Source organism: Rhodnius prolixus, unplaced genomic scaffold, assembly GCF_049639745.1.
Source record: "Rhodnius prolixus isolate KJV_2025 unplaced genomic scaffold, Rpr scaffold_6, whole genome shotgun sequence".
Taxonomy (NCBI): domain Eukaryota; kingdom Metazoa; phylum Arthropoda; class Insecta; order Hemiptera; family Reduviidae; genus Rhodnius; species Rhodnius prolixus.
This window is the reverse complement of record NW_027411634.1, coordinates 38,035,750-38,061,544: the sequence shown is the minus strand read 5'-3', so window position 1 is coordinate 38,061,544 and position 25,795 is coordinate 38,035,750. Positions and strand designations below refer to the sequence as shown.

The 25,795-nt window shown below is 31.9% G+C and overlaps 1 protein-coding gene across 8 annotated transcripts in view; it reads left to right on the top strand.

Moving 5' to 3' along the window:
• The window catches only part of LOC141460548 (uncharacterized), a 51,530-nt gene that overhangs the window by 21,764 nt on the left and 3,971 nt on the right, over window positions 1-25,795 (top strand). For 5 of the 8 annotated variants that reach the window (XM_074140668.1, XM_074140669.1, XM_074140670.1 and 2 more), the window contains 7 exons: window positions 6,089-6,150; window positions 8,088-8,164; window positions 12,486-16,687; window positions 19,007-19,094; window positions 20,996-21,173; window positions 22,300-22,468; window positions 24,841-25,097. In XM_074140668.1, coding sequence (XP_073996769.1) covers window positions 6,089-6,150; window positions 8,088-8,164; window positions 12,486-16,687; window positions 19,007-19,094; window positions 20,996-21,173; window positions 22,300-22,468; window positions 24,841-25,097 — 5,033 coding nt within the window. Of the gene's footprint in view, window positions 1-1,991; window positions 2,129-6,088; window positions 6,151-8,087; window positions 8,165-12,485; window positions 16,688-19,006; window positions 19,095-20,995; window positions 21,174-22,299; window positions 22,469-24,840; window positions 25,098-25,795 lie in introns of those variants that run through there. The other 3 variants (XR_012462132.1, XR_012462131.1, XM_074140672.1) reach the window with 2 other exon arrangements.

The following is a 25,795-nucleotide window of genomic DNA, read 5'->3' as shown; positions in this document are numbered from 1 at the left end:
TCACGCAGCTGGATCAAAGCTGCTAAAAATAAAGAGTAGTGGAGGAAGCCCTAAGGCAATGTTAAAAGTTTAAGGATTTTAAGTTCCCAATCCTTAGGAACATTTTCCGGATTTGGCACCTTCTTTCCGACCGATTTTCAAATATAATGAAAAATTTAGCTGAAAACATTTTGAGTTAAATGAAGAGATGATAGTTGTACGAGGGTCGTTTGAAAAGTCCGTGCAAATTACTTAATTTTTTGGGGTAAACCTTTTTTATTTTTCAACATAGTCTCCTTTTAGGCTTATACACTTCGTCCAACGCTGCACTAGTTTGTTGATCCCTTCCGAATAATAGGATTTGTCCAAGTCTGAAAAATAGCCATTCTTTTCTGCAATCACCTCCTCGTTTGAATAAAATCTTTTTCCCGCCAGCCATTTCTTCATATTGGGGAACAAATAGTAGTCCGAGGGAGCCAAGTCTGGAGAATAGGGGGGGATGTGAAACGAGTTGGAACCCTATTTCCATTAATTTTGCGACCACAACTGCTGAGGTGTGAGCTGGTGCGTTGTCGTGATGGAAAAGGACTTTTTTGTGGGCGATAGTCCTTTGTGGAGATAGTCGATGAGGATTATTCCCTGCGAATCCCAAAAGACAGTCGCCATAATCTTTCCGGCCGAAGGAACGGTCTTCGCCTTTTTTGGCGCAGATTCCCCCTTGGTAACCCATTGTTTAGATTGTTCTTTGGTCTCAGGAGTGTAGTGATGTATCCATGTTTCATCCACAGTGACGAAACGACGCTTAAAGTCCTGCGGATTCTTCTGGAACAGCTGCAAACCGTCCTTGCAACACTTCACACGATTTCGTTTTTGGTCAAGCGTGAGCGATCGCGGCACCCATCTTGCGGATAGCTTTGTCATGTCCAAATGTTGATGCGAAATATTATGTACCCGTTCATTCGAGATGCCCACAGCACTAACAATCTCACGCACCTTCACTCTTCTGTCATCCATCACCATATCATGGATTTTATCAATGATTTCTGGAGTAGTAACCTCAACAGGGCGTCCAGAACGTTCAGCGTCACTTGTGCCCATATGGCCACTCCGAAAATTTTGAAACCACTTATAAACTGTTCTAATCGAAGGTGCAGAGTTACCATAATGTTTATCAAGCTTCTCTTTAGTCTCCTGAGGCGTTTTGCCTTTCATAAAGTAGTGTTAAATCAACACACGAAATTCTTTTTCGTCCATTTTTTGAAAATCACTCGATTTCCTCGATTCAAACGAATGCCAAACACAAAGAAATAGACCGATCTGGCTGAAACTTGGTGTGTGTTCTTCCAAGAGATGCTATTAACTAAACATAACCTCGATACGCGCCAGTGGTGCTATCTCTCTGACTTTGCACGGACTTTTCAAACGACCCTCGTAGATGGATATTTTGCAACCTTTCAGAATCGTACTTTAGGGACGGAAATATTTTTTGGAAAAATGTTTGAGGAAGTCAGTGAAATAAAAAGGGGACTACTTAGAAAACTAAATGCAGTTTAGATCTCAAAAAATGTTCTTTTCCTGCCAATCCGAGGACTTCCCGTCTTAGCCTTTGTCAAACAACCATTCTTGATTGAAATACTTCCTTTTTAGGAGCGCTAAAAGAAAAAGAAGTAGGTTATCTTTCAGTAATTTGATGAACACGCTATTTCATTTCCTGTGTTTAATTATTTTTTTTTTTTTTTTTAATCAAGAAAGAAAGGTTTGAATAAATGTTGAAAATTGCAGTCTAATTATTGCTTTACAACGTAAACAAAAGATATTAGAATAGTAGCTACTCCCTCTCTCTCCGTGGACCCCCACTCTACCGATCTCTGTTTTTTGCAAGTTAAATATAAATTAAAATTAGGGCGTGTGGGGGTATGGTTTTTTGTTGTTTTTTTTTGTAGAACGCCTACATTTTAGTTAGCTTCTTTTGACGGTGTTTTTTAGGGGTCTGTGTGTACACAAACGTACGTACACATATGAATTTGTGCGTCTCATCTATTAGTATATACACATACATTGAATGAGTTGTGGGAGGGGGGCTGTACTAGTCTAGTCTTGTGATGTGAATCGTCTAGTCATGAACTACATCAACAGATTTTTGAGAAAGGTAGTCTCTAAATTTTGATTTATCAATAGAGAATGTGCATTAGTTAAAAGTTTAGTTCTTTTAAATTTTGCTTTAGATTTACATGATGTTCGTTAATTTAAAAGAAAAAATGTCAAAATTTCACCACTTGTGCATAAAGTCCAAAAATAGAATGTGTAGAGACATTTATTTGAGAAACTTTTTTTTTTTAAGGAAATGAGTTTTCTAAGAAAATATTATGTACCTTCTTCTACGCGGTTGAGAACTACTGCTTTGTGGTATAAAAAAGGAATAATTTAAAATATCTTTTTATCTTGAGTAACATTATAGCCTTATTGCGTAAATTTAACAAGTAATCTTATAATGTTGTATAAAATCAAATTGCTGCGACCTAGAAAACATATAATGTGTGTGGTCCCATGCCTGGCTTCCTACACGATAGGCCTAATTGAGTTTATTAATTGTAAGGGGATAGATTGGAAGATGCGGTCTTCATTAGTGCTTTTCTTTTCTCTTATTCTCTATCTACGGAAGAAAGATATACTGCCATGCAGTCAAACTTTAGATAATATATCGATAGAAAATATTCGATTTCAATAAAAAAAAGTGAAAACTATCCATCATGTTAGGGTTAATTTTTTGTTAGGCTGGTGAATTTTTAAATTCAACCTACAATTCATATTGTTGTGCTAAGAATTGAGTTGATTGTGAATAGGGACTTTAGGATGCTATTAGGTAATGATAGTTTAGACATGGTTTTATTCACAACTATTAATGACCAAGAACATAACTGGCAACAAAACAATGCGAGATTCCTTGGTCCACATGACCTTATAAGTTTGTATTAAAGCTAGTAATCTGTAATTGATTTTTTTTTTTTGTTAAATATCTTTAACAATTAATTCTTCTTTTTGAAACAATAGGGCTGAATTTTCTCCCTAATAAGAAATATTAAGACAATCATAGTAAGTACAATCAGACTAGCTTGATTTAATGGGAAAACGTAGGTCAAATAACTGTTAACTTTGGTGATTGGCTGTAACAGGTAGTTTACTGATCAACACACTCATGAATACAATAAGACTGTAAAGAAATCGTTTTTCTATTTTAAAAGACCATGAAAGATTAACAAAATCCAATTTCAAAGGCATGTGAAATGCAGGAAATTAAATACAATTATTTAGTCCATGTCATTGATCAGACAGGTTTGCCGATTGGTCTTGCTGATCGTCAAGAAACAGTGCACATGTTCTTGATATTGACTTTTATTGTTATATAATCTGGCTCTACGATTCACTTTTCAAAGACGTGTTTACTACCACCTACGTTTTTTAGTAGACTGAGATAAAGGTAGTATTTCACCCTTCGAATTATCCCAGCAAGAACGAACTTGGGGACTACGAAAATTTCGGAGTTGTCTGGAGGTGGTAAGCGGTCAATAGCACAGATTACATTAATAATGCTTAATAAGATTTTAAAACAAAACTCAATTTAATTGGAACTGAGTTGGTTTAATGCTCCCCTTCTTCTTTACTATCAGATTTCCTAAGATTTGTACCAATTTTTACAATTTCCGTTTTAAAGGTTGTCCATTAATGCGCAAAATGAGGAGAGAGTATTTTCTTAAAATAGCTTGCAGAAAGTCTTGGCTAGTAGTGGAAATTCTTCTGTAATATATTTTGACCTTAACAAAACAGAAGTGAATAAACTTCCGTTTAATTTGATTTTATTTATTTATTTTACTAACTAAACATGAAGTTTAATTTGGTTGTGATTGTGCAAATTTAACTTTCTCCTACCAAGAAAATATTGTGATCTTCTAATTTTCTATTCCGAGTTTTTACTGGTAAGTACATTTTGATATCCTATGAATCTGAAAGTAGTGTTTGTGTGAAAAAATTCCTTAAAACTTTGTTCACATTTAAAAGAGATAGGACGTACATATATTTTTATGTAATATGTGGTCCTATCTTTTCTGTGATGTTAAGGAGGTTTATATGGGTATCGATAATCTAGGTTAAAGAAAATTCCTCAATCAAAAGTGCCTCTTTTAACTCTACAGCTTATTAACTATTTGGAAAATGGTTCTTAGGCCTTTCTGTCCTATATGTTTACATACTAGATTTATGATTTTATTGAAAAAAAAAAAAATTAAAGTTTATGAGATGGTTCAGGGTAGGCTTTTCTATAAAGTTTTAATTACATTATAATGTACTGGTTTTACAAAACTATAATGGCAACAATTAAATATTTAATAGATGTTCGGATCTTAAATAATATTTTTTAATTTGAAATAGTGAAAAGAGAAAGCCTGTGAGGTGCACAACTTCCACTGTTACTATGAATTTAATTAAATTAAAACAAATTATAATTTATTTATTATTATATCGATTGACAAAAATTCGATTATAACTTTTATATTATAGCCACCTGTGGGGGGTCTCCTAAATAGGTTATTATAGATAAGTAGGTTATACTCTCTATTGAAGTTAGCTATTCCAATGCCGCTGATGGTTCCGTGATAGGATATTGTATTCGTATCAGGTACTGTTTTTGTTCAATATGTAAATATTTTTCAAATTTTATAAATGTTTTCCATTTCGACGTTCAATATTTTCAGTAATTAAAACTAAATGAAAATGCCTTCAATAAGGAAAATAAGTAAATATATATGTTATTTCACTGTTCGAAATATCAAAAAGTTACGCCTGAAATAACTTAATTACAGTGCGCTGTATAATGCCGTTTTCTTCTAATAATAACTTTGCATATAATTAATGAAACAAAATGAAAGAACGATTAACCGTAGAAGTGTATGAAACTCCGAGTAATAAGGTTCAACTATAATTCCGGGGGGCTTGTATTTTTAATCAAATGTATATGTTCTTATATTGTGCTATTAAAGTTGATTTAACTTAAGTTTTAGTGTTCTGCGTAAGCGTGTTTTTTGTACATTATAGTAAGCTAATCAGTCAGTCATCTCATTCTCTGTGTGTAAACATGACCGAGGAACTTAGAGTAGATAAGGTGAGCAGATATTTTTGTAATATGCCCTCCAAGAAGATAGTGGCCATTGTGTTTATTCAGACCCCAGAGGCTATTACAATAAAGTAGCAGGGTTGTCTGCAGCACGCGCCGCATTGTTACTTCTGTTCTTACAACACACCCAACTGACTGCGTCATAATATAGGTTTTTTTTTTTTAACTTTAACTTTCCGATGTTACTTATATTACACCAAAATTAGCAGAATTTAAAGTACTTTTTCTTGCCGCCATCAACTTGAAGTATTTTTGAAAATGCATTTCTCTCAAACGAACATGAGGCTTCATCGGACGATAGGGAGATCTTAGCAGCGTAACACTTCTTGCGGAATCAATTGTATTTTATTCACTATACATTTGTAATTATCTATATACTTATACATATATGAAATGCTAGATGCATGTTCTATATAAGCTCTGTTTTTACCTTTCCAACTCATTTTTAGACTTACAAATGCCTTTCTGATTGATCAGACAGTACGTGGCTGGATATTACTGTAGGAATTTCTCTGTAAATGTTTTTTGAATAGAGTTCAATAATCTATTCAAAGCACATCCGCACAGAATTTCATTCCCATACAGCCTACACAAGAAACAAGTTTCCCTTTCAAGAAGTAGATCAGAGACTTCAAGGTTGCTTTGAAAATAATACAAAAAATAAATGTGGAAAAAAAACTAATAGAGAAATTAAATCCAATGATATTTTGTTACATTTGTCAGTAGTAACTTGTTCTGCTGTAACTTCACAATGTTCGATGTATACTTCACTTATTATTTATTTAGTATTACTGGCTCAGTTTTTTTGTTAAACTATTTATTATTTATTTATTGTGAATTTCGTATTATTTATTTAATGTAATATTTCTTAAGAAATATTAGTAGCAATACTCAGTAATCAATTACTTACTTTTTTTTAATATACAATTTATTGTATTTCAGAGCGTTGGGGTGTCAAATAAAACGGGTGGTGGCAGTACCGGAAATGAAGAGGATTTGAAAAAGTATGTACATCTCTTTTAGTTCAAACGCTAATCAATTTGGTTATACGAATGTTCCCTAAAAATTATGGAATTCTTTCATCTAAAATTAACTATACCAAAAATCTAGTGTGAATGCTCGCTCACTCGATTTTCTATTATTACGTTTCTTGAGGTACTTAATTATTAAAGAATTCCTTAACCTACCCATCAAAATGCCCAAAACGAATTTCATCTTGAAAATTAGTTAAATAAAGTTGAATGAAGCATTTTTAAAAACATCTGAGAACAGTGAAAACTCCAGTAAAATGATACTTCCAAAACCTCTCTTCATTATGTTAAACACGCAGAGTCTTACATTGTAGCGAAATAGTACTTTAAACAGGAGAATAGTGATCCTTCTCCCACTTTTCACTTTACTGGGACTTTTTTTTTCGATTTTCTCTGAAGTTCGAAAGTACTACATACTATTTAATTTTCTACAATTGATCTATAATTTTTATTTTAATAATTTTTTTTAAAAGTTCGTTTTAAAACATTTTGAGATTTATTTTTGGATGTTGTAGTGGAAAAAAGTGTAAGATATAACTTCTAGAATTGTAGTAAGAGATAGTCGCATGAATTTTTATACCAGATATTACTAAAAGACACATCGATTTCTTCTGAGTTATTAGCGCCTCTTTTTGTTTTTTGATTTTGTTTATAATAAAAAAGCTTACTTTTGAATGTAAAAGAGTCTAATTTTATAAAAGAATCTTATAAAGTTTTCTATCTTAGGAAATAATATACGTTATTTTGATTAATTGAAGTTATAACAAAATGAAAAGACAATTTTCATTTTAGTAGAAAATAGCAATAGTAGTTATATTCTTCGTTACCTGTAAATTACAGTAGTCATTTAAATAGTTGTCTGCTCCGGTAGAGTGCATTGAGGTAATTCTTGGAAGTAAAAGGCACTGTTTATAGCGGAGCAAATCTGTTTGCAATCAAACATACAATCTGTGATTGAATGATATCCTCTCAAAGCCCGCCTTCTATTGTACCTAATGTTATGTATTATCACTTTTTCTCTGAGGTTTCCAAATAAGTTTCAAGTATTTTGTTACTCTAACTTAATGGAGAGTTTTTCTGACAAAAAGAAAAGCGTTTGTAATTTTATGTTAATTTATTTGCTTTTCACTTTCTCTTAGTATTATTTTACTTTTAATAGGTAACTCAATGGTAATCAAAATTCAAATCAATTATAAAAGGAAAAATAAAAATAAAAGAGGTTAAGCCCCACCGAATTAAGCCCCATTTTGCAGACGGAACGTTTGAGCTTGTTTATGTTGGCATTAACAAGATTTATATAACTTGTGTAAATATTAAAATAAATTTGACCTTTTTAGTACAAGTTCCTCTTTAAGATAGATATTTTGCAGGCAGGAATATTTCCAAAACATTTCCTGCAGGCCCACATCATTCCCATACTATATCCTAAGCAAGAAGAAAAAAATAACTAAGGAAGATTATTGTTACTATTTATGTTACTGCCCCTTGAGTTAGATTAAGGGTGAAAACTATGCTGTGCAAGAGATATGATTTCTTAATTAGGGCCCTATTCCTAGCCACCCATTTATTGCCAAAGCAAAGCAAGGGATTGTTTTTAGTCAACTTAGGGTGGACATTGGGTCTTCAATCCAACGGTAGGACTTCAGTCTCATCAACAATTTCAATAAAACATTTTGAAGAAAATTTGTAACTGTTGTCAATGGATTTTGTTGTATCAATCTCTTTTGGAAATAAAGGGCTGGTAATATTTACCTCACTACTTGAAGATAAGAGCATCTTTTTTTAAAAAAAAATGAGTGCCAGAGAATGTTCATTCATCTATTTCCAGTCTTTCATTTCTTAGTTGTTCTCTTAATTCTAAGATTTATTTTTATTAATATTCTATTAATTAATTAATTTTTTTTTCTAAGGGCTGCTACCGAACCAGTGGATAAATTGTCGCAGGGTAGCCTTCCGTCTACACCAACTAAATCGGTGGGCGATACAGGTAAAGCAAATTCCGTATTAAACTATAAATATTTCATTTTATTTTTTTTATTTTTACAGACTGCTTCTGTTTAAAGTACCTATACAATTTAAATATTCCTTTATACCTCTAAACCATCAAAATTTATTATTATTATACACATTATTATTCACACTGTTTTGGAAAAATATCAGATCTTCGATGTATTACCCAAAGATTACAGACGTTAATATTTAGAGTAATATATATTTTTGGGAAATGTAAAAATTTTCTGGTATCCTTTGGTTATAGTGAATAATGGATTCCTAGAGTTTTCTTGAAATCGTTAATTAGAACAAAATAGTCAGAATAATAATTCGTCTGAGTTTCATTTGTATTCTTTTAGCTTGTAAATTAAAAAAAAAAAATCGTTTCGTGTCTTTTAGATCTTGAAATAAGGTTTACAGCTTATGATGGCGGTGGAAGATAGGCGATAGGAAGCGACAGAAAAATATTGCATTTATGGATACTTTCCAGTGTAATTGATAGGAATTTCTTGATTAGACAAACTGTGTGGTGGTGAATTACTTTAGCAACCGTTAAATATGTTTTGAGACTAATTTGACTGTTGAGTATCTGGTCGTTTATTTAGTTCGATGGCACTTAGTATATCTTCTGTCACTTTCTAGGCTACAGTTGTCGAAATAGAATGTGGAGGATAACTATTCCTGATTATTTATTAGGTGTACATACAAAGAATATTTTGAGTTTGTAAGGAGTAAGGAGTCCCTGTGTGCTTTCTCGACACGAACTTGCGGTATGTTAACAATTAGGATAATCTCTTGACTTCCTTATTTTGTAATTAATATCGACAGATCCTCCTTCGGTAACCGACTATTCATCTGCAAAACTACGTCACACGTTCATAAAAAGGAATTGAATTAAGAAAGTCTTCTGTAGCCTTGATCTGTTCTGGCTCCATTAGTTATCACTATTTGTCCATGGATTGTTGTCGCTAGTGCATTGTACAGTGTGTCTGAGTAAGAATGTTTTCTTATAACTTTTTCTTTCACCAGGAGATTGATTTAGTTGGAAGTCTAGTTTATTATCCTTGATTAATAAATTTAAATTTCACATTAGACAAAGGGTACCAGAATTCTTTAAGTAATCTCATTTCAAATAATAAAAATACCTAGAACTAAGGCTAAAAATCTTTACCTTTTAAAATTATATGTTATTTGAGGTCTTTTGTCTATTTAAAGAAAAAAACTAAAATGAGTATTGTCCCTTAAAAATTGAAAAGTATATTTATTATAAGTTTTACTTTAAAAAAACAACAAAATACTTGTTGCAAACCGAGAAAAATATCTGTTGCGAATTTGTGAGTAATGTAGTAAGCTTTTGTGTTTGCTCATTTCTTTCACTGCATAAGCTGAATTGGAGTTTTTTTTTAAAAAAAAGTAATTATTCCCATTTCGAAAGTAATGAGTTTCTGAATAAGATAGAAGAACATTGGTGGAGATTTATTTCAATTTTCTAGGACATATGAACACCAATTATGATAAGAAAATAAAAGAATTTAACTTTCCACGTCGTCGATGTCCTTTTATATTTATTTCCTTTTAAGCCAAATTTGGTGTTAACATAACAACTCGTAGCCTAATAAACAGGAGTCCATTTTCGTGAGAAACGTTTGATACAATTTAATGCAGTTTCGAAATAGACAGCTTTTTTAGAAGTACCATTATGCTGAGATAATTATCAAACACCATATCAGATCGTTTAACGCAAATGTCAGTCAGAGAGGGTTATTACAAGCACTGGTCCTGTAAAGGATGAAAAGTGCCCACCCATCTTGGCTAACCAAATTGCTTAATTGTTATCCTGGATTTCTCATTGTATTCTTCTGTCGTAATTGTCTTCTTCAACTTCCTTTAGCTTTTATGAGCACTCTGGTTTTTTTCATGGACCTTCAAAGCAATCTGACTGTCCTTGAAAATTCTTAATCAACCTACAGGTTGATCTGTAATTATTTCTAGTGAACCACACTCTACGATTGCCATGACGATCTTGAAAGGAAGCCGCCAGTCGTCCAACGTGAACTTACCTCCATATTTTTAACAACAGTTATTCGCACGCGATTCTGAGTAACCACCTCCTGCAGATGCAGAGATTTGTCAATCGAAATAAACTCCAGGTTTTCGTGACAAAGTCCGACAAATAGTCTTCGAATGTGATGCTTCCCAAAGAGAAAAAAAAAGAAATGAAAGGTTGCAGGCATTCCAAACTAAAAACCTAACTCTAATAACTAGTCTCTGCAATTGTGACCCCCCACAACATCACGAAAATAATGGAAAAACTTGTGCAAATAGAGAGAGTTCCATTAAAATAAACCAAAACTTTTTTTTGTTAAAAGGTTAGAAGAATTAAAAGTTTTAATTTTAGAAGAAAAAAAACTTCAATTCAACATCAAATAGTTAAAGAGAGCAAGCTCTAATTGTCCATAATCACTTCACTACATCCTTGTTAAAAGCCATCATAAATTTTATACTTTACTTAAAAATAATTGTTGCTCAAGGTAAAATTATCTTACTTTGTTTAGTAAATCATTTTCATTTTCTTTGAAAGAATTATGAAACTTACAGTTTTATTTAATTGTTTATTTAAAGATGACTTTTAACCATCTACATCTCTGTTAACCTATTTTTATTTTGTTTCTTGGTTTATTCTTGTATGTTTAACAAAATTGGTCTTAGATATTACAATAAAGAAATAAATAAAAATAAAAAACAGAAGAGAGGAGTTTATATAACTTTTTCGCAATTTGTGTTTTTTAAGTGGGCAATTAGAAAAAATAAAAATCACTGCATGACCGACTATCTCCAGTTTGCTTCTTATTCAAAATCAAAGAATATTGCATGATTCTTTAGACAAATTTAAGCAGCGAAAAACTGTTGAATGTTTTGTTGGCATTGAATTGCTGTTCGTTTTTATATTTGTGCTGAAATAATAATAATAAACAAAAAAATTGTATAGCTTAATTAATAATAGTGCTGCATGATTTTAAAAAAATAATTCATGTTCTACTATCTATTTAGTCTGTTTTTTTGTTTTGTTTAATGTGTTTTTTATTCTCATTTTATTCAGGCTGTTGCTTTTCAAGTTTTAATAATTTGCAAAAACTTGTGAAGATTTTAATTTTCACTTGTCAATTTATGTAGACGAAACCTAAAAGTCAAGTGAGTTAGACTTCACGGAATTTTTGTCTAAACATCCACACGAACAATTTCCATTCGGTTCCAACATTAACCTAATCTTTAATAGTTTTCTTAGTTGCGGTAGTCAGAGTATTTAAACAGTAATCGATGTAATCCCATTTGTGTTCACTGACCTTAGATCCCCCTTCTCAACTAGAACGCTGACTTGTCTAACGCCGTCACGGAATGATGCGTCAGAAAGTGTCTTATTGTGATGCTTTCAACGGCCCTTTGGCCTCTGTGGATGTCAAAATGTGTTTCTGTCTAGTTGTATTTGTTTAATAAAATCATTTTATAAGTTCACGAAACAAAAGACAGATTTTTTACCAATTTTAAAGAAATTTCATATAGAAGGGGTTAAAATAAACAACCATTAGAAACGTTAGAATAGATTCCATCATCGAATGGTATTCGTTTCCATGATTAAATAGTTATCATACTCATATTGTTCTCTCCAAGACAAATCAAAAACAGATATTAGTCGATATTGCCTTTCTAATCCAGTAAAGATCAGTGAGTACACATTGGAAAAACACAGATATTGGAAAAACCAGGCATTTTTTCTTTATCAAAAACAGTATTCCTGTTGACAACTCAACGTTGCTTTTTGAAGAATCGTCATTTTACAACGTACATTACTGTTGATGAGATATTTACAAAAGAAATTTAAAGAAAGTGTTGTCCAAGCTTTTTTACTAGAAGGAGTCTTAAGCTTTCAAGCTATGAATTGTCCAACTACCTATTTTGTTTTTGGTGCAATAAATTGTGAAATTGTGAATTTCACATTTAAATGTGAAAATTTATGTCCAGTACAAAATTGTATCAACACTCCCTCTTAAGGCACACTAGTTGTATAGGATTATTATTATTTTTTTAAATCTTGTTTTGAATGGCATTTTTTAAGCTCATTGTTTTGAAAGAAAAATGAAATTTAATTTCATTCCCTCATAGAAAAAGTTATTCGCTGCTTTTTAATTTGTACATCTAATATTAATAGGAGTTGAAAAGCAATCAGCCTTCTTATTGTATAAAACGTTTTGTTTTGTCTTAAAGAAAAATAAACCTGTATATAAGTTAGATGAGAAGCATTAAGTATGTGTTTACAGATACGAACACAGATTATGAGAGTGCAGACGAAGGCCAAGAAGGTATTACAGATTTAACTCTACTATCCCGTGATCTACAACAATTACATCTATCAACCCCGGGAAAAACTTCTGCAAAAAAGCCGACTTCAACAGGTTTTAGATTTCCAGCTTCCCCGGCCGATGCAACGGTCTATCTATCCTCACCAGATTCTCTAGCTGGAGAAGATGATGGCTTTAATACATCTTGGGCATCGGTTGTAGATAAAACACAATATAAATCTATATATTTAGATAGATTGTTAAATGAGCCAGAACAAGACTTAAGTAATAGTAGTGTAGTTGAAGGCGTGAATGCACATAGTTCAAAAAGTTTTGTAGAAAATGCTGAAACCATCAGTACTGGCCCTAAATGTTCAAGTTTTCAACAACATTGTCAAAATATAAGTGATACTACTGTTAACATTACAGCAAATGAATTTGAAAGCTTAGATAATTCAAAAATTAAACCATCTTTTACCTTACTAGAAGAAGCTGCTAATCGTTTTGTTTTAGAAAAGTCATTCACTGAACTCGACGACAAGAACAACGACTTTGGAAGTATATGTTCAGCTGAACAGTTGACATCAAATTGTTTGGAAAATTCATTTCACTCAAAGAAGACTGAAGAAGAGAAAAGATTAAAGGATATTATTGATGAAGTAGAACTATCTTTTGAGAATGTAACTTTAGAAATTGAAACAAGTAAAGAAAAGAGTGTAGGTAACACTAGTGCATCTATTGATCCGTCCAATATAAGTAGTAAAATCGAAAATAGTGATGATTTATCCTTTTTAAAAGAAGGTTTAGAAGATATTAATGTATCAACGTCAGCAATCAAGGAACAATCTACTGAAATTATTGTTGACAGAATAATAAATAATGTTTCAGATTTAAATATCAGCAAATCAAAAGAATCAAATTTATCTATAAATAATAGTGAAAAACCAACTGTACTGTGTTTAGAGGAGGAAGAAGAAAAGATCAACAGCTTATCTGAAGTGGAAGACGCTAAAGCTAATAAAAATTCTTCAGTTTCAGGTGAAATTCAAGAATTCGTACAAGTAAATAGTGACAAATTTAGAAGTATTGAATCTAGTGCTGAACAGAGTGTAACTCAAGTTTTTGCATCTGTGAATGACACAGTTTCAACTGAGAATATCTCTTTGACTGATGTAACTGTTGAAGAAGCCCATCATAAGAGTTTAACAAATGTGTCACCCAAAGTAAACAAAGAATTGAACGATTTAGAATTCAGGAATGCAATTTTAAGTGAAACTAACTCAGAAGAAAAGGTTGCACAAAATCCAAGTTCACCTTGTTTTACGTTTAAAGTTTATGCAAATGTGACATCGATACTTACACCTAACAGTGATGTTGTTTGTGAAGAGAAATTGAATTTAGATAAGAACTCTGAAGTGTTCGATTTAAAACAACAAAGGGAATTTGTTTCGACTGAATCTAGCGCTGTAGGAGCACCACTAATTGATTCTGGTAAAGAAGAAACACTTACAGCAGAAGTTTCTTTTAATAATCAAATTCCAAAGAATACTTTTTACAGTACAAGGATTAATAATGAAAATATAACACAAGACAATAAAAACATTGAAAGTCCTTATTGTTATTCATCATCTAATAATCAATTATTTGACAACCGAAAAGTTTTAGAAAAATCTTTAAATGTTGGAGAAACAACTAAAGAATTTAAACTAGTTGACGAATTCAGTCCATTAAATGTATCGAGCGCTTCCGAAAAAGAACTTCAAGAAAATATTGAAAATTGTACAGCACTGTTATTAGAAGAAATAAACGATGCTGATAGACGTTTAAATGAAGATAATATTTCAGTAAGATCTTTGGATGAGTCAGTTACTAACATTATTGGTTCATTAGATGCGTCACCATCAGAAGTTAATGTTTCTAATGTACAAACAGAGAATTGTAAAATCCCTAAATTATTAAAAATAAATGAATTAAATACATACAAAGAGAACTGTGATTTAAATACTAGTAATAATAAATCAGCGCTTGTTACATCAAATGATCAGATAAACGGAAGTCCTCTTTTTGTTTCAGATACATCTGCTGAAAGTACTGAAACAACTGTAGAAACATCAATTAATAATTTTAATGAATATACTTCTGAAGAATATTTTCATCAAATATTGGCCGATGATGATTTTCTAGCAAATGATAGATTTGATGAGAATTTAGAAGCAGACCATAAAATTGGTAGAACTGCTATTCATTCTAGTTTTGGAATTCCATTTAAAGAAAACGTTGAGCTTGAACATAAATGTGAAATTAGTGAAAGAGAAAATTCACACTCTCTATTGAAAGAAGTCCATAAAGTTGAGGAAGAGAATATTCCTAATGATAATTTGAAAAGTGACGCAGTTGTGCATTCAGAGTTATCTATTAAAGAGGAAGTAAAAGAAGAAATAGATAATATAATCAAAAAAGCATTTGAGATTGTTACTTCAAATAAGAATAATTTATCACAAAATACTGTAGAGATCGATCAATCTTTAGATTTAGCTAAAGAAAAAATAGCATCTGTTGAAAACTTGGACCTGAAAGCAAATCAAAATTTTGCTCCATGTGAAGAAATAATTACTTCTTGTGTAATTAAAGAAACATTAAAAAGTGAACAAAGTATTAAATATACAGTTTGTTCGGATGAAGACGTTGCTAAGGTCGAAGATAATAGTGATCAACAATTAGTAACTCATGAGGAAGATATTATACCTGCTAATACAAGTGTATCTGATATAAAAGAAGAAAAAAATATTCCGCCTTTGCCTATAGAAGAAGAGCGTGATTTAAAAGTAAGTTCTCCGATTAGTAAATCCAAAGTTGAAGAAAATAGTGGTCTACTATTAAAAGATAAACCATTCGAAGAATGTACAACAGCTGAAATTGAATTTAAATCTTCTGATGCTCCATGGGAACAAAATTTGACTACGACAGGTGAACCTGAGTTTAAAGTTACTTCATCTGACAGTAATTTAGCTGAAAATACCTGTGTTGAAAATTTTGGCTCTTCGCCACTAAAATCTTCGTTTGTTGGTTGTACAGGTGACAATATTTCTAAGGAGGATAGTGTTAATAATATTGAAACAATTCATTTGGATAATGTGCCTTCTCATTTAAGTTTATGTGATAAACAATTCATTGGTGATGCCGTGGAATTAGCTAGTTTAAATTCTACAATTGCTGAAAATAAAAGTAGTAATGTTGAAGAAGAAACTATTGGAAAAGTTTTTAAGGCTTCAGAAATTACCTCATGTAGCCTAGTTAAAGAGGTTGGAAATAATAAATTACCAGAACCTGCTTCACCATTTAAACCTGAGGTTGATAACATTTTTAGCGATTATAGGAAAGAAGCTGATATTATATCAAAGTTAATCAACTCTTCAGTGAAGAAAGATTCTACAGAATCATCTGAGAAGGCAGAAGAAAAAATCTTTGGAAAATCCTATAATCTTAAAGAAAATAATGTTTTTCCTAGGAGTGAAACATTAGTGGATGCCGAATTAGAAAGTTTAACTATAAATTCAAAGTTTAATAAAGCTACAGATTTAGAACAGAATAAGATTAAAATAAACAAGACTGCCACGACAAAATCTTGTACTGAGACAGTTGATGTAGATAGAGATTTAGATCAAGAGTTGATTGATGAAGTAACGACTAGTGTTGGAAAATTAAGTGTTGAGGATGAAACAAAATTGACCGAACGGCAAGAAACTTTAGATGAATCATTTCCTATTGTAAAAACGATAAATCTAGAAGCTTGTGGAGATATTTCTAGGGATATTCATTTAGATGAACAATCCTCTTTAAAAGAAATAATAAAAGAGGAAAACTTAGAAACATTGAACACAAGTTCTATTAAAGAAGAAAGTGGGCAATTATCTCCTCCTACTGCGGCAGTGAATAGACATCTATTTACTACTAATTCTTTACAGGAATCTATACAAAATCAGTTGAATAGATCGTATAGAGATCTTAGTGAGTTGATAGCCACTTGTTCAAAACAAGAACGTGAACTAGCTGAAGAGGTTAATCAAGAAGAAATCTTTGATTTACCAGAAAAATTTGAAACTAGTATCAGAAAAGAGGCCGATTTGATTAGTGAAGCACTAATGGCAGAAGCAATTGATGAACAAGAAAAGATGAATCAGGTATCTTGTTTATTTTTATTTTTTTTTTTAAGTTTAAATAATACGTTAAGCATTATTTAATTTCATATTTTTTATATGTTACTGCCAGAAAGTTTTAAAATATTGCCAGAATTATGATTTTTTTAATAATTATTTTAAACTTAGTAATTTTTAGCATAAATAATGACTACTACAGATAACTTTTAATTTTAATTTTATTTTACTGCTGTATCAACAAATATTTTTATATGTCATGTTTCTAATCTTTAGAAAAAGGCTTTTTTGTTTCCTCATGACTCTGTATTATCTTGTTCTTTCTTTGTTCTTTAAAAATGAAATAAAAGGAAGTTGAAAAAAGCCAGGTGAGAAAGGAAGTACCTCAATTCTTCCATGACTCGTTAAGGAAAGGCTTACATAAATTCATTATTGCCCATTTTTTTTTTTTTTTTTTTTTTTTTTTGGAAGATCTATCTGATAGCTATATGATAAAAAAAAGAAGTATATTTAGAAGAGAGAGTTGGTTAAGCGATTCTGCAGTCTCCCAATGCCGCAGAGATAACTCTGTATCGTTGTGTACTTGTTTGAGCGCACAGCGCGATGAATCTCGTTCCATCATGCCTTCGCAATAGCACAGGATGCAGTATCAAGCAAAGGCACAATGACCATATCTAGCAGGCACCTATATCTTATGAGTCTGCAGTGGCTACTGAAGCTCTTAACAAATGCTCGTTCATGGTTAAGTTGATCTGCCGTTAGCTTTTGCGAGGATTCTTTGAATAAGCAGCCTCAAATTCGTTACGGACGCAAAACATGAAAAATTATTTTGTCATACTCTTACAGACACAAAAGAAGGGTTCTAGGAAGGAACCTAACCTAGTCGCCCACCCTCTCATTATCCCCAAGTATCCTGCAAGGTTTCGTATCCAGGATAATTGAGCTCATTTGAACTGCTTACTTTGTTGCGAGGCTAAATGCAGTCTTACATAAGCCCAGAATTAACTTAATCTCTTTGATTTCCTCTAATTTTTGCAATACAAAACATTTCGCTTGTCAGGAACTTTTTTTTTAAATATCTTCTTGGGTAGAATATGTGCCACAATCTTCTCTTGGAAGTGAGTTCATTCTCTAGTAGTATCGGATGTCTCTCTCTAAGTCTGAGAAGCAGTTAAAGCTACAGGCCAAAAATCTCTTACTTCAGTAGACCTAGTTCTATTTTCCGTTAGGTATTCTCTCCGTGTGTTGGCAGAGAAAATTGAAGAGCGGAATTTATGATCTACTACTTGGCAATGCCATCAAAAAGCCATAATTTTTAGATCTGAGGTTTCACTTTGATAAAATAAGTCTAAATAAACAAGATCACAATATTCAGGTACAAGATTTGTATTGTCCTTTTATCAACCAGGCAGTAATTCTAAAAAACTATTTCCTAGAATAATCTGTTACACATATTTCTTACCTATACAAAATTTATTTATCATTTAGTTTCTTATATACAAGGAAAGAATTCTTTTCAGGCATCTGATATTTTAGAATGCAAATTCTTTTGAGGAATTGAAATTTAGCATTTATATTCCATTGATTTATAGAACATGATTAAAATTCAATATGTCTATAGATTATTAATTTTATGTTATGTGCAGAAATATATCTTTTTTATAATTATTTTTGGCATGAAGTATTTTAGATTGAGAAGCAAATTGGGAGAGAGTCAGTTGCTTTTTTTTTATGTGCTTATATAAAAGAATCTTCGATTAATTTATCCTGAGGTTCTTAAATAGTTAATAGTAAATAAAGTTGCAACTTTTCTTTCCTAAATTTCAAGGTGCAATATATTTTATTTAAACAAGACGTTCTCAACTCTTTTACTATTTTCTATAACAGGAAGTATATTTTATTTGTACAGTTTCTCGATTAAAGAGTTTTCAAAGAAAGTACAGTTTTTGGGCTCCTGAGTAAAACAAATTATGGTAACCCGGCAAATAAGATTGATCAACCTTATCATAGTACTGATCAAAGTATCATAGTACTGATTCACCAGATTTTTTTCTACTTCTTCTTATCCGCAGACTACTGCAGCAATAATTTCCTTCGCATATTAAAGTTCTGTCTGTACTTAAAAATAATTTCTTCCAGAAAATTTTATGTAAAGGAAATTTGACTAGATTTTGTGTAATGTTCGTAATAAACAAAAGTGAACTCTCTTGAAAAACGTTTAAAATTTAGGGCACTCTATTTACTTGTTGGAAACTCCAGGTTTAAATTTGTTACAAGTACCCCTTTATTATAAAAAAAATTATTATGTACCTTATACTCAATTTTTTATTTTATTTTATTGTTTAGCATATAATGCAACTACCTCCCTCTGCGGACATAAATACTAGTGAAGCTGGTCCAATAACCGCCGACGAAGATTTTCGTAAAGGTGAATGTAAGTATAGGGGAAAAGTTATTTCGTTCAGATTTTGTTTTAAATATAAATGGAAGCTAAATGAATAAAAAAAAAAAATATTTTATGTAAATGGTCGTGATCTACGATTTCGAACGTATATTCATTTGTTTCATTTTGTTATGATTGTAAATAACTTCGCATATTGTCAGTTAGTGTAACTGTGATTTATGTATGCTCAATAACTACAAGTCTGTCCAAAGCTTAGTTATGTTTTAATTTTTAGTTATGCTTTGCCATTAACAAAAAGGTATTTGGTTAACTAGGGATAACTTTAATTTTGCTGAATACTCTAAGATCTAGACTGTAATAAACTAACACATTATGCTCCAAATGAATTATTTACCAACTCCAAATTTCAAAGGTAAAAAATGTTTTCCCTCAATAGTTTTAATGTTTAGTTTTGATTAGTTCAGCGATTCTGAATTTCAGATATCATTGTACTAAAAAAAGGTAAAGTGATATGATATTAGTAGCGTTACTTAATTTAGAAATTTTGATTTTCTAATAGTTTACAAAATTTTCTCTCAGCCCAAATAGCGTACTATTACAAGGTTGAGTATTTCTTTTAATAGTTCACTGACTATTCAATGAAAATCCGTCCTAATCTGCTCACATAAGAGATGCATCTTCAAACCATAATTATTGGTATTAAGAGATCCAGAAGTATACTTTTTGGAAATAACTAAAATAAGATTCTATCAGCCAGTCCGGATACAGATGGTTGCTAAAGCTCGACATTCATGTATCACTGTTACACAATGAGACACTTATTGCCATTGACAGGGAGATAGGCTTCAAAAAAGTTAAGATTGATTGATTGCATAAAGGGTTGGCATTCTTAAGAGAAAGAACGCAGGAAGTTAGAAATCCAGCAGGAATCTTCTATAAAGTGGCGTTTCATTAGACTCACCACAATCAACAACAACTACAAAAATTTAGGGAAGCCGTAACTAACTAGTAGGAGATAAGCCAAAGTAGATTACTTACTCAACACCTCGACTAGATGGTGGATCCGATAACTGCAAAAATTAAGCAGAGCTAGAACCTAGCTCCTCTTCCGGTGCTATTTTAAAACCCACTGATTTATCTCCGTTCTACGATGTCAGCAGGATACAGAGATAACGGTTGAATAGTCATTGTAACCAACGAAGCTCCCTCCTGCGCCGGCACGAGCAAATTCGTTTCCTACAATCCCAGAGGGCCAGGATAATATTCTACACGCCTAAAGAATTGAGAGCAGCGTGGCAAGTAATAACTGAAAGTTGGTTCTTACTAGAAGATCTCAGGGCTTTGCTGGAATGTAGTATTAAACATCTGTTTGATCGAGATGATTGAATCTATATCAATGGCAGCCAGCTCCGCTTGAAAAACAGATGTTATTATCAAGGTCATACATAGCTGGCAAGTTTCGAAGATGTGGAGACTAGATTCACCACCAGTACGGTTTATCAATCAGTGAACCATCAGTAAAATCGGAAAAGTCGTTTGAAGGTAATCACCACCCAAAGCTTCTGTTTCTTCCCTTGGAGTAATCCGAACCCTTTGATTTCTGCGGGGGTCCAAGACTGCCGGGAGAATGCCCCCCTATTTTTTTTTGTTGTTTTCTACTGTTCTGTTACTTATATATATGGAAGGTTATAAATGGTTGCTAATATTCCGAGTTTAAAAAATAGAAATCAATTTTTTTTTTTATTTGATTGATTCTGTATAGTTTTGTATCCATCACTATATGTTAATCGTTTATAATGTAAGAATGAACTATTCGGGAGTAAACAGAAAATTTATGAAAACCTTAAGAATTGTCAGAGATAGTGTGAGTGTTCACAAACCAGATTTTTTTTTTTTAGTTTTATAATTTTTTTCCCTATTTTTTGTTCCAGTTTTTCAAGACGCAACTGACATAGATTTTGAACTGACGCCAGCACGTCTTGCACCACGTCTTACGAGACAGTCTCTGTACGTCAAGTTCGATCCTCTTATCGAAGCTGCGTTAGCCGCTGAGGCTGATTCTGAAGATTCCAATATTACCTTAGTTAGCAAAATGGCTGATATTAAAATGTTAGTATGTCTTTTTTAAACAAAATTTAGCTGATTATTTTTTTTTTATAAAAGGAAATTCGATGAAAATGTTGACACCTTATCACAAAGTGCGACCATAGTACGAAGTACGCACATAACACTAAAAGACCGGGTCTTAGCTGGGCAAAAGTCTACCTGGGGGTTTAAAATTTTAAAATTCTCTGTTAAGGGAGAGCAGATTTTAATTTTTAGGAGATTGCATTCGTGGTAGATTTTCTATTTTGATTTTTCAAAGAAAATTTAAAGTTAAGTAGTCCCCTTAATACGAAAAATGTTGTTTTTACAAGTAGTTATAATTCATAATACAATCTTAATATAGTACAAATTCAACTGTTTATGAACTTGCGAGATAATTTAATCTTTTCCAGGCGATTTCATATTGATTTCATATTAAAGAAATTGTTCTAAGGTCACCCTGTATTGATTGTTGACTTTTTCCGTATTTGTTATTCAAAGAGCGTATATTTGATAATTGATTACGAACAGACAGTTGTTATCTACCAACTAGAAAGCACTAGTCATCGTTGGATCAGAGAATCAAGTTATGGGCATTACGATCACTCCAGCTGTATGGTAATCAGGTTTTATTTGAATTCTGTTTTATTCATCACTTAACTACTACAGCATTGTATTCCTGTTTAGATGTGTGGTTGAGGCTTAAGCATCTGTATGTGTCTTATTTCATTCATTACATTTGTTCTGAAGATGCCAAAAGTGTCATACCACAAACTAACGATAGAACGCAATTCGGCAGAATATAAGATGCTGATTCTCTTGCCCAAACTGCACTCTAGTTCAAAAGTTCTAAATTCCGTAAATGATATAGAAAAACTGGAATAGCCGCTGGTCTTCGCCAACCCAAAAAACAATTCCTGCTACTTCTCAGTGGCACTATCGCAGTCACGAAAATAATTAAAGAAGTTAGGGCATGAAGATATATTCTGATCACTTTCTGTCATGCTTCTACAGACGTGGCTTATGGTGACGTGACATACACACTTGTTTGAGACACTAGAAATGTGTTTTCCATTACTGGAAAATTAGGATTTAATCATAAATCATGTTATGTTTGATCAACTTTTAAATTTTGTTTTGTTTTCCACAGTGGAGAAGGTGCCAATGTGGAGAAAACTCCTAGAAGGGATCGTAATCGTGGTGATCAAACATTGATTATGATCAATACACCTGGAAAACCGGCGGCCGATCTAAATGCATCTGAAAAATTAAACAATTCATCTCCAAGTACACCTTCTAATACTACTAAACGATCACTGGTTTGTTTTATGTTTTGTAATTTTTATTTTATTTTATTTCTTGATGGAAAGTAACTATCATACTTTTTTGTTCATTCATTTGTGTTTAAATTTGAATAATCTGAAGTTCAAGTTTAAAACACAAGTAGATGGCAATTTGTGAGAGATATGTACTTTCTATTCAGGCATATCTGAAAATAAACTTCAATTGTTTAAAAGAACATGTCAAGAATGAAATTTTTCTCACGCTTTTCGTCTTTAAAGAGTTTAAAAATTAAGATTTCCATGTTGATAAATGTTAAAAAAAGCGAGAAAATATTTTGCTCAAATGATAAGGGATTAAATATGCGATTCGATCGAAACCTTGAACGAATACAAAATTCAGCCATTAAGAACGTGATTAACTAACTCCAATTAAGATGTGAGGCCTAGCATTTCACTTCCAGAACTATTTCACTACTTTTTCTTATCTGTAACTGCAACCTCTTCCGGTAAGTTAACTGATCTCTTATATCAGTCAAATCAGTTGTAAATTGTGATGTATTTATTTAATGCAAATATCAAATTTTTATATAGGTATAGAATTTTACGTGCTATTCGTTCTCCCCTCACCCCATAAATTTTTTTTGCCAAAGGGTACCTAACGGTTCCGAGGAAATATGTGAGAAAATACGTGTTGGTCACAAAAAGATATCTGGCAATGCCGCCTAACAGCTCATAAAATTTAAAAATATTGAGTTATTCAACGGCTTTGAAATAAAGTATGATTGTTATTTATTTATGCATAAAATTCAAAGCTATAATAATCTACTCGTTAAGAGTTCAAAATCTAATTTTCTGATCTATAGTAAAAGTCTCTGTCAATGAACATTCTCTTCAGTTTCTTTGGTCCTCATCTTCGATTAAGTCCATTCTAAGCTACGATTCGTTTGTAGAAAATAATAAAACACCATTTCATATAGTGTTATTTGAGGTGTATGTCCAAGGTGAGCAATTATTCTTATTGGAAGATTTGCGGGTTACAAATAACCTCACCAAATACAATTTACTCGTAAAAGTAGGCCCAAAAAATTCAACAAATTTATCACTTACATATTTTAAAAATATTTATACATGAAAAAGAAAAAAGAATTTAATTTATACAGAAACAACCGCTTCAAATTTTTTTTTATCCTCATTGTTTGGGATGGTTTTCAACAATATCAGCCGACAATGTCCGGGAACCCATTCGGTTTATTGATTGGGACTGTACTGGTGAGAGAGGTCCACCTGTACCAGAAAATTTATAAAACCATGACTGTGTTAGTTGGTTAAGCAGAGACAACCAGGTTCCAAAATTGAGGTAATTTGGAAAATTACGTGTTTGTTAAAGATTACGAATTTAAATGTAACCTATTTTTTTGCTTAAAGAATTAAATGAAAATATTAATTAAAATTTACATAATATTTTGTTTTGTTTTGTTGTTGTGTTAAAATTGTCCAAAATCTTTTAAAAGATCTTTAAGTGTTTAAAATGTATGATGTTTAAATCGAAATTTCTTGAGGGTTTTTTTTTCTTCAATAAATACGTAAGAGTATTATATAAAGAATTGTTGGTCCACCTAACGTTCGTTTTGTATGTTATAAAGATGCACGAATTGCAGGACTTAATGCACCCCTTAGATTTCTTTTTTCTTAAATAAGTTAAATATTTCAATTTCAGTCTTTGGAATTGACTTCCATTAATAAAGATTCTAGGCGCAGGATATGTGGTTCGAAATTTTTAAGCAGCATCTGCCTTGCTATTTATGTGCTAGAAATTTGTTAAAAGGAAGATGTTCAGTCCTGTAGTTGTTGAGTTCAGATTTGAAAGTCAGCATAATGTAGACAATGAAAGGTCTTTAGGTGAGATGAAAGTGATCAATAGGGAAATATGTTCTGAGGAGCTTATGATAAAATTGATAGAAAGTTAAGACAACTGCATAAGTTTATGAGGGTGGAAAAAAGTGTTTGAAAAAGTTTAAGATTACTTGTTTTATTCTGCTGTTTTCTGATCGGCATTATACAAGTTTTCAATGATCTCTGTCTGAAATACAATAATCATTTAATACAGATCCTTGCCTGCAACCTATATCTTCTTCAAATGGACCATCAGAAGAACAGCAAACAGAGTCATATCTTTCCTCTAATGACTCCTTGAAAATACTCTTTCTTCCAACGATTGTTACCAACCTTAAATCCTCTCTTTAAATCTCCATTTCTCTCTCTTTCACTTACTCTCTCTAATTTTAATTTAAATTTTAATGTCACACTTTAAATAAATGAATTGAATGGAAGATTGGTTTGCCGATATTCTAAGTAATTAGTGTCTTAAACCTATTATATGAATAACCAATTGATGTTGTCTTTTGCAGGCGGGAAGCGGTGGTACACCATCATTACGTGAAGAGGTGTCTAAGTTACAAGATTTAATGATAGAACAAGAACAAGTCTATGTTGAACAATTAGCTGAAAAGAACGATATGATAGAGAGCCTAAGAAAAAGAGTTTTAGAATTAGAAACTAAAGAACCACGTGCAGAGTTGGAAGATAGGTTAAAAAATAGAGAATTAGAAGCTGCTAAAATGAAAAAGGAACTTACTGAAAACTCTGTCTCAAATAAACAATTACTGTAAGTAATTTGGTTAGTTAGTAATAATGCTCAACTTTAGAAAGCCTTTTAACACCATTGTGCATCCACGTTTCGTAGATTAACTATAAAGGATTGTAGCAAGAGACAACTGGAATCCCGCAATCTTTAGGAACTGACTATAAGCGTAATTAAACAGCATTTCCATCAATATAATTCAACAGACACTAAGAAACCTATTTATTTTACCTTAAAGGCAATAAATTTACAGAAAACTTCTGTGAAAGATAACAGTATTTTTGACTGCCCTAGCACTATAAACCATAATTCAGTTTTCCTGAATAAAATTTAACTAGATTTTAATCTTGTCGTAGACTTAACATCTCTCTGGACTGTTTACAATAAAAATGATTTTTTTTTTTCATGCCTTGTACATATTCTTGTGAGTTTTCTCCTGAAGTTATATGTTTCCAAAGGGTTTTCTGAGGAAGCAAAATTATTGTAGAGAAGGGTTACATTAGCTTTAGCGAAGATAGTAGAATATAAAGGGATTGTTACTATCCAAATCCATTACGTGCTAAAAGATCTATTCTGGTTCCCTAAACTATCAACTTTTTGCATAAATATTCGTGTCTGTAGGTGTCAAATATGTAAGTGGGTTGGTGTGTGTGTGTGTGAGAGAGAGAGAGAGAGAGAGAGAGAATGAGTTTTGATCTCTTTGCGACTAATCATGGCTAAAC